Source organism: Thalassophryne amazonica, chromosome 17 (genome assembly GCF_902500255.1).
Source record: "Thalassophryne amazonica chromosome 17, fThaAma1.1, whole genome shotgun sequence".
In the NCBI taxonomy this organism is placed as follows: domain Eukaryota; kingdom Metazoa; phylum Chordata; class Actinopteri; order Batrachoidiformes; family Batrachoididae; genus Thalassophryne; species Thalassophryne amazonica.
The window spans coordinates 771,642-787,596 of NC_047119.1; the positions used below are offsets into that span (position 1 = coordinate 771,642).

The following is a 15,955-nucleotide window of genomic DNA, read 5'->3' on the forward strand; positions in this document are numbered from 1 at the left end:
ATTGACGAGATACTCTATCTCACTTACAGAGTTTAGGTAGCTACTCTGCACTGTGTTGGTATATGGCATTAGAGAACATAAAGAAGGAATCATATCCTTAAACCTAGTTACAGCGCTTTCTGAAAGACATCTAGTGTAATGAAACTTATTCCCCACTGCTGGGTAGTCCATCAGAGTAAATGTAAATGTTATTAAGAAATGATCAGACAGAAGGGAGTTTTCAGGGAATACTGTTAAGTCTTCTATTTCCATACCATAAGTCAGAACAAGATCTAAGATATGATTAAAGTGGTGGGTGGACTCATTTACTTTTTGAGCAAAGCCAATAGAGTCTAATAATAGATTAAATGCAGTGTTGAGGCTGTCATTCTCAGCATCTGTGTGGATGTTAAAATCGCCCACTATAATTATCTTATCTGAGCTAAGCACTAAGTCAGACAAAAGGTCTGAAAATTCACAGAGAAACTCACAGTAACGACCAGGTGGACGATAGATAATAACAAATAAAACTGGTTTTTGGGACTTCCAATTTGGATGGACAAGACTAAGAGTCAAGCTTTCAAATGAATTAAAGCTCTGTCTGGGTTTTTGATTAATTAATAAGCTGGAATGGAAGATTGCTGCTAATCCTCCGCCCCGGCCCGTGCTACGAGCATTCTGACAGTTAGTGTGACTCGGGGGGTGTTGACTCATTTAAACTAACATATTCATCCTGCTGTAACCAGGTTTCTGTAAGGCAGAATAAATCTATATGTTGATCAATTATTATATCATTTACCAACAGGGACTTAGAAGAGAGAGACCTAATGTTTAATAGACCACATTTAACTGTTTTAGTCTGTGGTGCAGTTGAAGGTGCTATATTATTTTTTCTTTTTGAATTTTTATGCTTAAATAGATTTTTGCTGGTTATTGGTAGTCTGGGAGCAGGCACCGTCTCTACGGGGATGGGGTAATGAGGGGATGGCAGGGGGAGAGAAGCTGCAGAGAGGTGTGTAAGACCACAACTCTGCTTCCTGGTCCCAACCCTGGATAGTCACGGTTTGGAGGATTTAAGAAAATTGGCCAGATTTCTAGAAATGAGAGCTGCTCCATCCAAAGTGGGATGGATGCCGTCTCTCTGTTTTGAAACAAGGTTCGGTCAGATCGGCACACAGAAATGATCACACAGACTGCACTTTGCTAGAACAAACAGGCGTATATTTATTCCCCACAAAAGCAGTTACATCAAGCACAAGTGGTTGCAGCGCATGAAACATCTCTTTCTCTCTTACCGTGATGCCTTTAAGGTGGAGAGCCAACACCTTCGGCAGAGTGCGCTTGTCAACCGGCTGGGCGTTCGTACGAAACCCACAGCAGACTCTATCGGAGCATGGCTCTGCCTCCTCTTTTCTAGTGTATGCGCAAAGGGAGGGTGAGTGGCCATTTCAAACTCCCTGGCGCACATAATTTCTTTAATCAACAGGCATCAAAAAGGTATTTCCTCTTGCAAAAACATCTCTTCAAGCGCAGTCGTCAATAGCAACACAATAGCAACAAAAACAAAGTTGTGAATAATAACAAGTACCTCCAGCTCTTCACTCCCAGTTCAGACTGACCCCAGCATGCTAAAACAAAGTTGAATAATCAGTGTAACAAGTACATCCAGCTCTTCACTCCCAGTTCAGACTGACCCCAGCATGCTAAAACAAAGTTGAATAACAAGTACATTCTCAGGGTTACTTTAAGACAGGTGCAAAACAGCACAATAACATTTTTATTATACACTCTCCTAACAAGACCAGGTTTTCCCCAGAAGCTTTGCCAATTATCTATGAAGCCCACCTCATTTTTTGGACACCACTCAGACAGCCAGCAATTCAAGGAGCACATGCGGCTAAACATGTCACTCCAGGTCCGATTGGGGAGGGGCCCAGAGAAAACTACAGAGTCCGACATTGTTTTTGCAAAGTTACACACCGATTTAATGTTAATTTTAGTGACCTCCGATTGGCGTAACCGGGTGTCATTACTGCCGACGTGAATTACAATCTTACCAAATTTACGCTTAGCCTTAGCCAGCAGTTTCAAATTTCCTTCAATGTCGCCTGCTCTGGCCCCTGGAAGACAATTGACTATGGTTGCTGGTGTCGCTAACTTCACATTTCGCAAAACAGAGTCGCCAATAACCAGAGTTTGATCCTCGGCGGGTGTGTCGTCGAGTGGGGAAAAACGGTTAGAGATGTGAACGGGTTGGCGGTGTACACGGGGCTTCTGTTTAGGGCTACGCTTCCTCCTCACAGTCACCCAGTCAGCCTGCTTTCCCGGCTGCTCGGGATCTGCCAGGGGGTAACTAACGGCGGCTAAGCTACCTTGGTCCGCACCGACTACAGGGCCCTGGCTAGCTGTAGAATTTTCCACGGTGCGGAGCCGAGTCTCCAATTCGCCCAGCCTGGCCTCCAAAGCTACGAATAAGCTACACTTATTACAAGTATTAGTTTATTACAAGGATAATGCACGGCCCCATGTTGCAAGGATCTGTACACAATTCTTGGAAGCTGAAAATGTCCCAGTTCTTGCATGGCCGGCATACTCACCGGACATGTCACCCATTGAGCATGTTTGGGATGCTCTGGACCGGCGTATACGACAGTGTGTACCAGTTCCTGCCAATATCCAGCAACTTCGCACAGCCATTGAAGAGGAGTGGACCAACATTCCACAGGCCACAATTGACAACCTGATCAACTCTATGCGAAGGAGATGTGTTGCACTGCATGAGGCAAATAGATACCAGATACTGACTGGTACCCCCCCCCCCCCCAATAAAACAAAACTGCACCTTTCAGAGTGGCCTTTTATTGTGGGCAGTCTAAGGCACACCTGTGCACTAATCATGATGTCTAATCAGCATCTTGATATGGCACACCTGTGAGGTGGGATGGATTATCTCAGCAAAGGAGAAGTGCTCACTATCACAGATTTAGACTGGGTTGTGAACAATATTTGAGGGAAATGGTGATATTGTGTATGTGGAAAAAGTTTTAGATCTTTGAGTTCATCTCATACAAAATGGGAGCAAAACCAAAAGTGTTGCGTTTATATTTTTGTTGAGTGTATATATATATATATATGTGTGTGTGTGTGTTTTTTTGGGGGGGGGGGGGTAAACCTGATGCGGACCATTTCCACATAGGCTGGGGGCATAACCGGTCCAACAAACGGTGTATCAATCCACTTTCGTGGAGATAGGCAGCAACCAGATCAGACAATTGCACCAGAAGATGTTGCCATCTCCTGGGAACCTTGCCCTCTTTGCTGAAGTGCTGCTACCTGCCAGCTGAGCTGCCTATTTAAGTGTCGGAGAACTAACGTTTTATCTTTCTTGATTAACTGGATTGTGACCTGGTGGGAACATTTTAGCACAAGGAGGGTTAATGAGGCAAAATGCCTTCTTGATATCTTTATCGTGAATAACAGAGATACAGAGCAACATAATAAAACAAGTTTCACTGAAATCCATAGGAGGCGCACCGAGATATGGCCAAATATCACGTTCTTAACATAAAGAGCGCCACCTATGCAAAAGCGCCCTAACTAAGCCACCGCCATTCATGCAAATTTGGAAAGAACTTGTCCCAGTGTATCCAAATATGCATAAATGACCAAGGCTTATTCAGGGCGCAGGCCCTGGGAGGGTCCCAAATGTAGCCCAAAATGCCAAAAATTGTGACTTGAAGCACTACCTATAGGTAGTTCCCTCAGTTAGCCTTGAAAAAAATAACTCTAAATGGGAGAACTCCATCCATACATCCATACACCATAAGCTTACTGACGGTGCACAAAGATATTCAAAGGTCAAAATCCACATTTTGACTGTCACTGTTTCGGCCCCTTTAACCCCTACCCTAAAAAGGGCCGTAATTTTCCGCCCGAAGGGATCTGTGGATTAAAAAAAACATATATATATCTTCCCCTAAAAAAAAAAAAAAAAAACTTTCCAGGTACACCATCGGGGCCGGACGCCTTCCTGGGGTTCACCGCCTTCAGCACACATCTCACTTGGTGTTCCTGAAGTGTTAGCGTGCTAGTGCTGGAGGGTGGTGGGTGTGGAGTTGCTGCTGGTCTGTCTGCTTTGAACAGCGGTTGGAGTGCAGCTTTACCACAATCTGACTGCAATCTAAATGTTCGTACGGCATGAAAACAGCATTCAAAACAATCTGATTGCGTTTGTGGGGCACTTCGACATTATCTGCTCCTCGCCGAATGTCCTGATTGTGCCTGAACTTGCCACGAGTGCAGTGCAAGTGCTGCTGGATTATATTTCCTCCACCTGCAATTGGACCTCACTCGTACGGCGATGTAAGTGCATTGGTCATATTCTGATGGCTGTCTGGGTAATCCTAATGTGTTCCACCTACATTTGTACTGTGTTTGGAGGCTTAATGCGCACGGTGTGTGCGCAAATCATTTGGGGTGGTTCGAGGTGCAGTCTGTGTGGTCGGATGGCTGTCTGCCACAAGTCTTATTCCCTCCCAGATGTGGCACGGATTTTGTTTTTTTGGGGGGGTATCCTTGCTAAGTGTGACTGGGCCTTTAGCCTCCGAGACCTGATGGGATCAGATTCACACAGAGCAGACTGGCTTTGGTGACCTTGAAAAGCAGGTCAAGGTCACTGTCCTTCAAACCCATGCAAAGTACTCCTCCAAAGCATGTACCCACCACTTATTACTCCAGTTAAGGGTTACGGGGATGGAGCCTATCCTGGCAGTGATAGGGTGTGAGGTGGGGTCCATCCTGAACCAGTCTGTCATAGGGTCGCATACAGACAAACACATGCACACACACCTACGGTCAATTTAGAGTCAGCAAATCACCGAACCTGCACATCTTTGGAAGTGGGAGGAAGCTGGAGGGAATCATGTGAACACAAAGAGAACATGCAAACTCCACACAAAAGGACCAGGTGGGGAACAATCCCACAACCAAGCTAACACTAATCCACCGTGTTTCCCTCAAGTCATCTTTAAGTAATGATATTAATTAATCCACTGTTTATTATGTGATATTATTGCACAGTAACTCAAAGTGAAGTCTTCACATGACATCTGTGTTTCTCAGATGATAAAAGAGTAATATCACATCTTTGAATTTTTATGGATTTTAACACTTCCCCCCTCAAAAAGATTAATCCAGGTTTTGAGTATATTTCTTATTGTTACATGGGAAATAAGGTACCAGTAGATTCAGTAGATTCTCACTAATCCAAGACCAAGCATTCATGATACGCACACTCTTAAGGCTATGAAATTGGGCTATTATTAAAAAAAAAGAAAAAGTAGAAAATGGGGAAACATCCATTTCAAGGGCATGTCCTATTCAGCATAAGGCAACATGACCTCTTCAAGTATTTTGACATATCCAAACTGATCCATGATACCTGGTATGCGATATATAGGCCCAACACCATAGTAGTAGAAACATGCCCATATCATGATGCTTGCACCACCATGCTTCACTGTCTTCACTGTGAACTGTGGCTTGAATTCAGAATTTGGGGGTCGTCTCACAAACTGTCTGCGGCCCTTGGACCCAAAAAGAACAATTTTACTCTCATCAGTCCACAAAATATTCCTCCATTTCTCTTTAGGCCAGTTGATGTGTTCTTTGGCAAATTGTAACCTCTTCTGCACATGTCTTTTATTTAACAGAGGGACTTTGCGGGGGATTCTTGCAAATAAATTAGCTTCACAGAGACGTCTTCTAACGGTCACAGCACTTACAGGTAACTCCAGACTGTCTTTGATCATCCTGGAGCTGATCAATGGGTGAGCCTTTGCCATTCTGGTTATTCTTCTATCCATTTTGATGGTTGTTTTCCGTTTTCTTCCACGCGTCTCTGGTTTTGTTGTCCATTTTAAAGCATTGTACATGAACAGCCTATAATTTTTTGCACCTGCGTATAAGTTTTCCCCTCTCCAATCAACTTTTTAATCAATCTACGCTGTTCTTCTGAACAATATCTTGAACGTCCCATTTTCCTCAGGCTTTCAAAGAGAAAAGCATGTTCAACAGGTGCTGGCTTCATCCTTAAATAGGGGACACCTGATTCACACCTGTTTGTTCCACAAAATTGATGAACTCACTGACTGAATGCCACACTACTATTATTGTGAACACCCCCTTTTCTACTTTTTTTACTAATAGCCCAATTTCATAGCCTTAAGAGTGTGCATATCATGAATGCTTGGTCTTGTTGGATTTGTGAGAATCTACTGAATCTACTGGTACCTTGTTTCCCATGTAACAATAAGAAATATACTCAAAACCTGGATTAATCTTTTTAGTCACACAGCACTACTATTATTCTGAACACTACTGTATATGGAACACATATTTACAAATATGTGGATGAAATAACTTCAGGATTTGATAGAAATATATTAATACACAGTACTGCATAGGACCCCACTTTCACTGTAAATGAGACAAAAAACATATTGCTTTTTATAAACTAAAATTTTCAATTTGTGTATGAAGATTCCTTTTTTTTAAATAAACCTTTGGAGCTTTTGGGTGTTCAGTACACCTTTTAATGTAGTCACTGAAAATAAGCAATGTGCTGAAAATACTCATACTAACAATTGCACAAATAATTATATTTGCCTTTGAGGGCCAAACTTAAAAAAATAACTTAAAAAATAGGAGTTGTGGATGGATGAGATTTGTTGTTATTGTCATTACAAGTGCAACAACAACAAGATTACGGTGTTGTGGTGGTAGGATTTTGAAAAATAAGTGCATGGCATGTAAATTCTGGGTGCGATGGTCTGGAATTACCCTCAAGACAACAACACCTCTTCTATCTGTGATAATCTCACAATGTTTCTGCAGACTTTTAAGTTATTTGAGAGGGTGGCGGAAGACGACAGAGAGAGAAGGCTCAGCGAACTGCGGAAGAGACAGGAGAGTAGCTCTGTTCCCCCGGCAGGTGGAGAGCTGGAGGTCACATCGGAGCCACATGAGGAGACTGTAGAGGAAAGTACAGATGAACCCAAAATGGAAATCGCCTCCGATTCTGCCGTCTCAGAACCAGCTGTCAGCAGCAGTTCAGAAAAGGTAGCTGATGACGTTGTAGCTGCAGCCACAGACGCAGCTGAAGAGTGAGTAACTTTGCTTATTTTTGTGCATTAAGAGCCATTTTCTTCACAGGGAGTTCCGAGCCCCAAACAAACGTGCATTCATTTGTAAAGGGTGGGAGCAGTCCACCAGATGGTACAAAAGTTTGGCATTAATCCATTCTCTTAGTCAACTTTGACACCCCCTGCCACAGCTTTAGCCCTCAACCCCAACCCAAACAAATTTTTATTTATTTTTTTTTTTGGTGCAACTGGTGCAATAGATATGACAAAGTCATCCCCATGATAGAAGAAGTCCTATATAGGCCCTGAGGTGTATTGGTGCTGATGTTTTGTCCTGGGTTCCATAATGTTAAGTGGCTGAGAGTCTACAACTCCCTCTGGATGGGACACACGTGCATCGCAAGTTCCCCAAATAAGGCCAGTACCCATTTACAGTTGGGTGGACTGAGACAGTGTAGTTGAAGTATCTTGTTCATTGTGACTGGACATTGACCCCAGGTCTATATATTGGCAGCCCACCTCCTTACCACACTGAACTACCTGCTCTGCATCACCATGATAGCCAAGTATCAATAAGGGTGGGATGGCAAGCACACTTTTCACATAAAGCCTTCAAAAAACACCAAAAAATGTGAGATGGACTGACTTTGAGCATCACCTATATACAGCACTCTTAACTTCCCACAGTATACATATTACATTGTAAAGATTTATTCTTACATAAGTGATTATTGAAAATGGAATATCACTTAAAACAGCATGATGAAGAATTTTGATGCAACAAATCTCATATTTTGATCATTGTTATGACTGTTGATGTCCTCTGTCAAGATTACTGGTGGGGAATTGTGTCCCCAGAAAATTGGTGTGTGCTTATTTGATGGTAGGTACTTCCTGTGGGTATCGCATGCCTTAACCCAGCTACTACATCCTGCTTCTGAGGTGAGTGCCATTACTGTGGTATTACCTAGATTTACAGAATTTGATAGTATCTCTCTAGGTGTGCTGATGAAACTCGTAACATCCACAAAAAGCACAACCTGTTTATTTGATCCTATGCCAACAAAACTGTTTAAGAACCTGTGGCCCACTCTTGGGCCGACTGTGCTGGAAATTATTAATCTCTCATTAACTTCTGGATCTGTTCCTAAATGTTTAAAATTTGCAGTGATTAAAAGCCAATATTTTTAAAGTTCAGGCAGGTTTACATTAGGGTGTGATTCAAGCCGACTCAGATTTCAAAGAAATTTGGCTCAGAGATGGAACCTACCAAGAAATGAACTTTCCCAAAATTTCTCGACCGAAAACCAAAGTGTGACCTTCCCAGGGGTCATTAAATTTCAAGGCAAAAATTTGCAAAAATTGATATTTCATTAAAGGGGAACAGAAACGTCCATGGATTATTCATAGCGTGCATTAGTAGAGAAGCTTGAATCTTCGACTGGACTGGGTTGCTTGACGCGATGACGTTTTGCTTCAGATTGCAGAAGCTTCCTCAGCTAAAATTCTTGCTCTGGTAGTCTGACTTCTGTCTTGACTCTTGTAGAGAAGAATAAACAGAAGCCAGAAAAGCTGGAGTTTTAAACCTAACCAGACCCCTCCTACCGAGAGGCCGACTGCTATAGGCTAGTGACTAAACAATTGCTTTAATTAGCACCTATTGTTCTCTATTTAGCACCCTCCTAATCACAGGGTAGCTGTCCGTCCTAACGATGGGTCTGACAGCTCTCCTGACGAGTCTCCTGATGACGTGAATGACGTTAGTGCCTTTAAGGTGGAGATGAACTGCAGACTGACCACTGGCGCCCTCTCTGCGGTGCTGGTATAGCCTTTTGTGTAAAGGTTGCTTAGTCTCACCTATGTAGTGTTTGTTACAGTTTTCCTGACATCTGATAACTAGGGATCCTGTCCCTAGGGTGAACTAATTTCTGTCTCAAGGTGTTAATAGGTTTAAAGTAAACTGGGATTTTGTGCTGTCTGAAGAGCCTCTGTAGTTTTTCCCCTACTCCTGCTAAATAAGGGAGAGACACTCCTCTTCTTCTTGGCTCCGTCTCCTGTCTGTCTGGTCTCTTTGTTCTCTGGGACTTCTGCACTTTATCCAGGGACCATCGTGGGTACCCACATATTGCGAGGGCTTTCCGGACAAGTTGTTGTTCTTTAACCCTTCCCTCTGCAGTTGTGGGCACCTGTAGGGCTCTGTGTTGAAGCGTCCTGATCACCCAGAGCTTGTGTTCAAGGGGGTGGTTTGAGCCAAAGAGCAGATATTGGTCAGTGTGAGTGGGTTTTATGTAAACCCCTGTCTGGAGCTGCCTGTTCTCTACAATCGTAACATCACAGTCCAAGAAGGCTAAATGGTTGTTTCTGGCATCCTCATGTGTGAACCTGATATTGGTGCCCACTGAGTTGATGTGTTCTGTAAAGTCCTCAACCTCCTGTTGCTTGATTTTTAATCCATGTGACATCGACATATCTGAACCAGTGACTGCGAGAGATGCCCGTGAACGACGTCAAGGCTGTCTTCTCCACTAGCTCCATGTACAGATTGGCCACAATGGGGAATACCGGAGACCCCATCGCACAACCATGGATCTGCCTGTAGTAATTCCCCCTAAACAGGAAATACGTGGTATTAAGACAGATCTCCAAGAGTTGGCAGATGTGGTCTGGTGTGAGTTTGGTCCTTTCCAGTAGAGACGCGTCCTCCAGCAGCCTCTGCCTCACAGCTGAGATGGCCTCAGCGGTGGGGATGCAGGTGAACAACGATGTCACATCAAATGACACCATAGTTTCATCTGCCTCCAGCTGAAGGTCCTTGATCTTATTCACAAAATCTTGTGTGTTTTGTGAACAAGATCATGACCTTTAGGACACTGAGCTGCTGATCCACAAGCTGCCGACCAGGTCAGCCTCGCCGACCTCCTGCAGAGAGTCACAGTGGAGCTCTGAAAGAGGAGGTCGGTCTTGAAGTCCTGAGCGATTTCTCTCACCAGGTACTGGAAGGGCAGCTTGTGGATCAGCAGCTCGGTGGATTTCTGGTAGCGGCGGAGTGCCACAGTGCCGGGCCTGTAACGGTGAGGCTCCTTCACACCGCCGGTAGCCTGAGCACTCTTCCTGGCGGCTTTGGATTTGGATTTACCGGCGGTCTGCTTGGTTGTGTCCATATTAAAGCTTCCTTCAGCTCTGCTGAGCCAGGTTTCTCTGTGTGTCACTTAGAAAGCGCGTAACACTTCGCTGCTTGATGCACAATAACTGCTGGCAGCCTGTAAAATGAGCGACCTGCCTCATTTTCATACAGCAATGCTGTGCTGCGTTCACAGTCTTGTGTGGATTTGGGACACATCAGTTTTTTAGGTATAGGCGTTAAACTTTACAATCTTGCATTTTCCAGTTTTTAAACATCAAAAATGACCAAGAGTGGTCTAGAATTACTTGTAACAGACATCTTTAGCATCACTTTATTTACAGGTATCAAGACAACACTGTCACTCACAATTCCACGCCCCTCTCAATCGATGCCACGCCCTCCTATGCCAGAACAGGGCCAAAAGTTTGAAACTGAAAATATAAGATCTGAAAGTGAAAAAAGATCTGAATGTGAAAAAAAGAAATATGAATGAAAATAAATTATTTGATCAGAATAATTACAGAGCTGAATCAAAAATTTATTTAAACTGAAAAATATATATCTTACACTTATTTTTATTTTGCTAATACTTTTTAAATGATTATAAAATTCAAGAACAAACATTGAATTTTCAGTTTCAAAATTTATTTTTTCAATCTCTTTATTTTCAGATTATGAAACTTTTGGCCTGGATTTAGCTCCATAAAAATAAGGCATATTCCCAATTTTTCCAACAATGAGCTTCAGTTTTTCTTCCTTGAACACCAATACCACTTTTTCACAAAAAACAAAAAAAAATCTTTCAATGAATCAACGCTCCAACAGGAAAAATAATCAAAGTGTCTGTCATTCTCGCTGCCCACACAGTCAGTCATCATGCCTCGAGACTGCAGTTTACACCTCTTGCTCTTTGACCTCGTGCGTCAGAGCTGAAAGCGTGTGAGACTGTGAAAAGGCTAATACCAGCAAATGCACAGATGGTGATCTACAGATATTCCTTGATTTGCATAACTTCCACTTTTGTCTAAAGCTTATGTACACACAAAGCCTCCTGCAGACGCTGTTAAAACATAAATATTGTTTTTGATTGATTGGTAGATAGATAGAGGGGCTTCATTGGACATGTACAAACTATACATAAGACAAAAAGATCTTATTAATTAATTAAACAACTGCAAATTATAAAGAACACATGGCTCATATGGCCAAGGGTGTTTTAGTATTGAGTTATATTTTTTAATATGTATATGTCGCGGACATGAATGAGCGAAGTTCTTCAGCATCTCACCATGTCATGTAGGTCTAGGGATGGGTATTGATAAGATTTTATCGATATCGATGCAATTATCAATTCTGCTTATCGAACCGATTCCTTATCGGTTCCTTTATCAATACCTCTTGTGAATTTTAGGGTTAGGGGAGGTGATGGTGTGGTGGTTAAGGCGTTGGGCTTGAGACCAGAAGATCCTCGGTTCAAATCCCAGCCTGACTGGAAAATCACTAAAGGCCCTTAGGCAAGGTCTCCAGTCACATCGGGGTGAATGTGAGGCATTATTGTAAAGCGTTTTGAGTGTCTGATGCAGATGGAAAAGTGTGATATAAATGCAGTCTATTTAATTTTCTGTGTACTAAAAGTAGGCTTTACAGGTTTTCTATGTCAGCAACATTTTATTGAGTCGCAAAGTAAATAGAGATCCTTGATCTCTGGACATAAATATAAATCAATAAAATCTGTACATGGTCAGTGGATCCTTGATGTGCATGGTGGATCCTTGATCTCTTGACAAAAATAGAAATGAACAAAATGTGTAGTTTTTGTCAAAAACATTTCCTTTTAGACATTAATGGCATGAATGTCACTCCGTACCTCTGAGTTGAGCTCAGCCGGCTGCATGTCAGTATTAATATCCTTCATAAAGAACGCAGGATGTCTCATTTTGGGAGGAAAAAAAAAACATTTTAGTCTGTTGTAATTTGTTGTCTGTGTTACAACGTTTGGAAAGAGGTGCCATTTGATTTAAACAGTGATTCGCTCTGAAGTTACTAATTCCGGCCGGACTCTACCTTGACTCAGCAGAGAGCGGCCCAGCGTTTGGAGCTGTGAGAATGGAACAGAGGAGTCACAGGATTAAAGTCACTAACTGGGACAGGAGTCCCAGTTAGTGACTTTAATTCATATAAAAGTGACTCACGATTTACATTTTTAAATGGCTTTGAGAGGAGTTAAGAAGCGGACTTGCTGCTTCTCAAAAGCAGCGAAGCAGTGAACCAACGAAGCAGTGGGTCGGGGCACTGCTTCGTTGGTTCAAGCTTCAAAGTGGAGCAATTACAGAAGCAGTTGATTACAGACCCGCTGCAGGGTCTGTAATCAACATGAACAAATGAGCATTTTCCCGATAAAACAACGGGAGGTCTAAAGGGCCGAAAAGGGAATCATTAAGCAAAAAGGCCATTGATGTCAGTGAATCGAATAATTTTGTGCCATTTCCGGTTTGCGGCTTTGTCTACCATCGGTTTGTGGCTTTTTACGGCTTTTTTACTACATTGTTGTCCAGTTTGCAGCTTTTTCTCCACTGGGGAGATTTTTTGTGCCATTTCTGGTTTGTGTGTCTGTTTACCATAAGAGCGAGCTTATGTCATATCGTATCATATGGTTGTTATTTTTATTTATGTTTTATGGCTTTTAATTATTTTAGTTGGATTTTGTTAACTATACGTTTTAGGATGATTTTTATTTTCTGTACAGTACTTTGGTCCACTTTAATAAATACAGTTGGTTGGTGTACCACGGAAAATGTTGGCTATTAATTATATTTATGCTTTATTTAGATCATATAAGCATTTATTTTGATTTTGAGATTAAAGAGCAGACTTTTAAAGAATTTTTATTACTTGCGATAGAGAAAAAGCGTGAACCCCCCCCGCCCCCCTTTTTTTTAAACTTTGATTTAACATCACAAAATAATAAAAGCCCTTTACCCCGGAGGCCTGAGTACCATTTCTAGACTTTGTACATACTGGTAACCATTTTGATCAGAATGAAGCTGATGTTATTGATCATCCATAACACCATGAGGAACAGACAAGCTGGATATGAAATAAAGTGTGGTTAATGAGCCGTTTCTGAGAAAATCAGGCGGGCGGCAGTGTAGGTGTCCCGATGGCCCAACTCAGATTTTGATGAAATTTTCACCAATTACCCTTCAAATAGATTGATTAGGTGTAGTAAGGTTTGTTTTTTCATCAGACCAAACTTTACCCTATTTTTAATCTATTCAAAATTTGATATCAAAACACAAAGCAATTTTTAAATCCGAGCACGTGTTAGAGAAACTGAGCATGAGACAATCAGGGAGGCCCTGAACCTCTGTAAACCATTGTCTGTTCAGTGGAACTTTTCCTTATATTTCTGTAATTAACACCTTTTGAATTTTATACGCGGACGCTTTTAGGGCCAAATCCTGGTGAGCGGGAAATTTGAAATTCCTCATATATTAGTCAATATTTTGTCTTTTTCAGTAAATAAGGCATAATTTCATGTGTTTTCCGATATGGGGAGTTAATTTATGCAATTAGTTTTACAGAGGTCAAGGTCAAGATTCTGAAATTTTTTGGCCAATTTTTCATATTCAGCAGTACGTATTACCACCAGAATTGATAATATTGAGCTTTTAATGAATCAGTGTGATAGAAGAGAATATTGCCTTTATATTGCTATGCAATATGACTGGTGTTTAATAGATTTCAAGTCTTTAAGGTCAGCAAAGTAAGGTTCTTTGAAATCCCACTCTATTTCTTCAAATAGAATCCAACCCCTGGCAATGTTCATTCAGTTGTTTAATTTTGTAGGAAAAAAAAAAAGCAGATCACAGACATGACACAAAACTAAAGTCATTTCAAATGGCAACTTTCTGGCTTTAAGAAACACTATAAGAAATCAGGAAAAAAAATTGTGGCAGTCAGTAACGGTTACTTTTTTAGAGCAAGCAGAGGGGGAAAAAAAATATGGAATCACTCAATTCTGAGGAAAAAATGATGGAATCATGAAAAACAAAAGAACGCTCCAACACATCACTAGTATTTTGTTGCACCACCTCTGGCTTTTATAACAGCTTGCAGTCTCTGAGGCATAGACTTAATGAGTGACAAACAGTACTCTTCATCAATCTGGCTCCAACTTTCTCTGATTGCTGTTGCCAGATCAGCTTTGCAGGTTGGAGCCTTGTCATGGACCATTTTCTTCAACTTCCACCAAAGATTTTCAATTGGATTAAGATCCGGGCTATTTGCAGGCCATGACATTGACCCTATATGTCTTTTTGCAAGGAATGTTTTCACAGTTTTTGCTCTATGGCAAGATGCATTATCATCTTGAAAAATGATTTCATCATCCCCAAACATCCTTTCAATTGATGGGATAAGAAAAGTGTCCAAAATATCAACGTAAACTTGTGCATTTGAATGAATGAATGAATGAAAATGAATGAATGAATGAATGAAAACTGTTTATTTCGAACATTTGATACAACAACAATTACAAGATAGATCAGTAAAGACAACAACAAAAAAGTTCCTACTGTGTACCCAACATGTCCGAAAAGGGGTAGGGTGAAGCATCAGCTTATTTATCCCTACCCCTTCTTCCCCACAACCAGTAATACCCTTTGCCACATATACACATAGATTCCTACACACCTAAACCGATATCAATATATATATATATATATATATATATATATACATATACATACACATACACATATATATATATACATACACACATCAACATACATACACATATACATACACATATATACACATGTACATATATATACACAAACATAAATATACACCTACACATACCTACTTACATACAAAATACTATATATTTACAAGCCGAAGCAAAAAACAAAAACACCCTAACCCTCATTACCCTTCCTCCTCCCTATACCCAGAAAAAACATATTTTTGTACCGCTGTTTGAACTGGTTCATGCTTGGACATTGCTTGAGCCCCACTCCCAATCTGTTCCACATCCTCACCCCACAGACAGAAATACAGAAACCTTTTAATGTTGTTCGTGCCCACTGATGCTTTAAATTAAATTTCCCCCTCAGACTGTAATCCCCTGATCTGTTAAAAAACATATTTTTAATATTTTCTGGAAGTAAATTGTTTATTGCTTTATACACAATTTGTACTGTTTGAAAATGAACCAAGTCTGTGAATTTTAAGAATTTGGATTGTAAAAATAGTGGATTTGTATGATCTCTATAGCCAGTATTATGAATAATTCTTATAGCTCTTTTCTGCATTACTGATAGTGATTGTGTTGTACCTTTATAAGTATTACCCCATACCTCTGCACAGTACTGTAAATATGGTAAAACCAGTGAGCAGTAAAGAATGCGGAGTGAGTTGTGGTCCAGAATATGTTTCGCTTTGTTTAGAAATGAAATGCTTCTTGACAGTTTACTTTGTATATGTTTTATATGAGTCTTCCAGTTTATCTTATCATCTATTATCACCCCCAGAAACTTATTTTCATGTACCCTTTCAATATCTACCCCCTCGACTTGTAACTGAACCTGTATGTCTGTATTACAATAGCCAAATAACATGTATTTTGTTTTACTTAAGTTTAATGATAATTTGTTTCTGTCAAACCATATTTTCAATTTTCCCATTTCTATACTGATCCTCCTCAGTA

The 15,955-nt window shown here is 41.0% G+C and overlaps 1 protein-coding gene across 1 annotated transcript in view; it reads left to right on the plus strand.

Annotated features, from left to right (window-relative positions):
• Positions 1-15,955, plus strand: part of nudcd3 (NudC domain containing 3) — a 51,727-nt gene that overhangs the window by 9,965 nt on the left and 25,807 nt on the right. Inside the window, 1 exon segment of the mRNA XM_034192574.1 lies at positions 6,874-7,142. Within this exon segment, the coding sequence (XP_034048465.1) occupies positions 6,874-7,142 (269 nt within the window).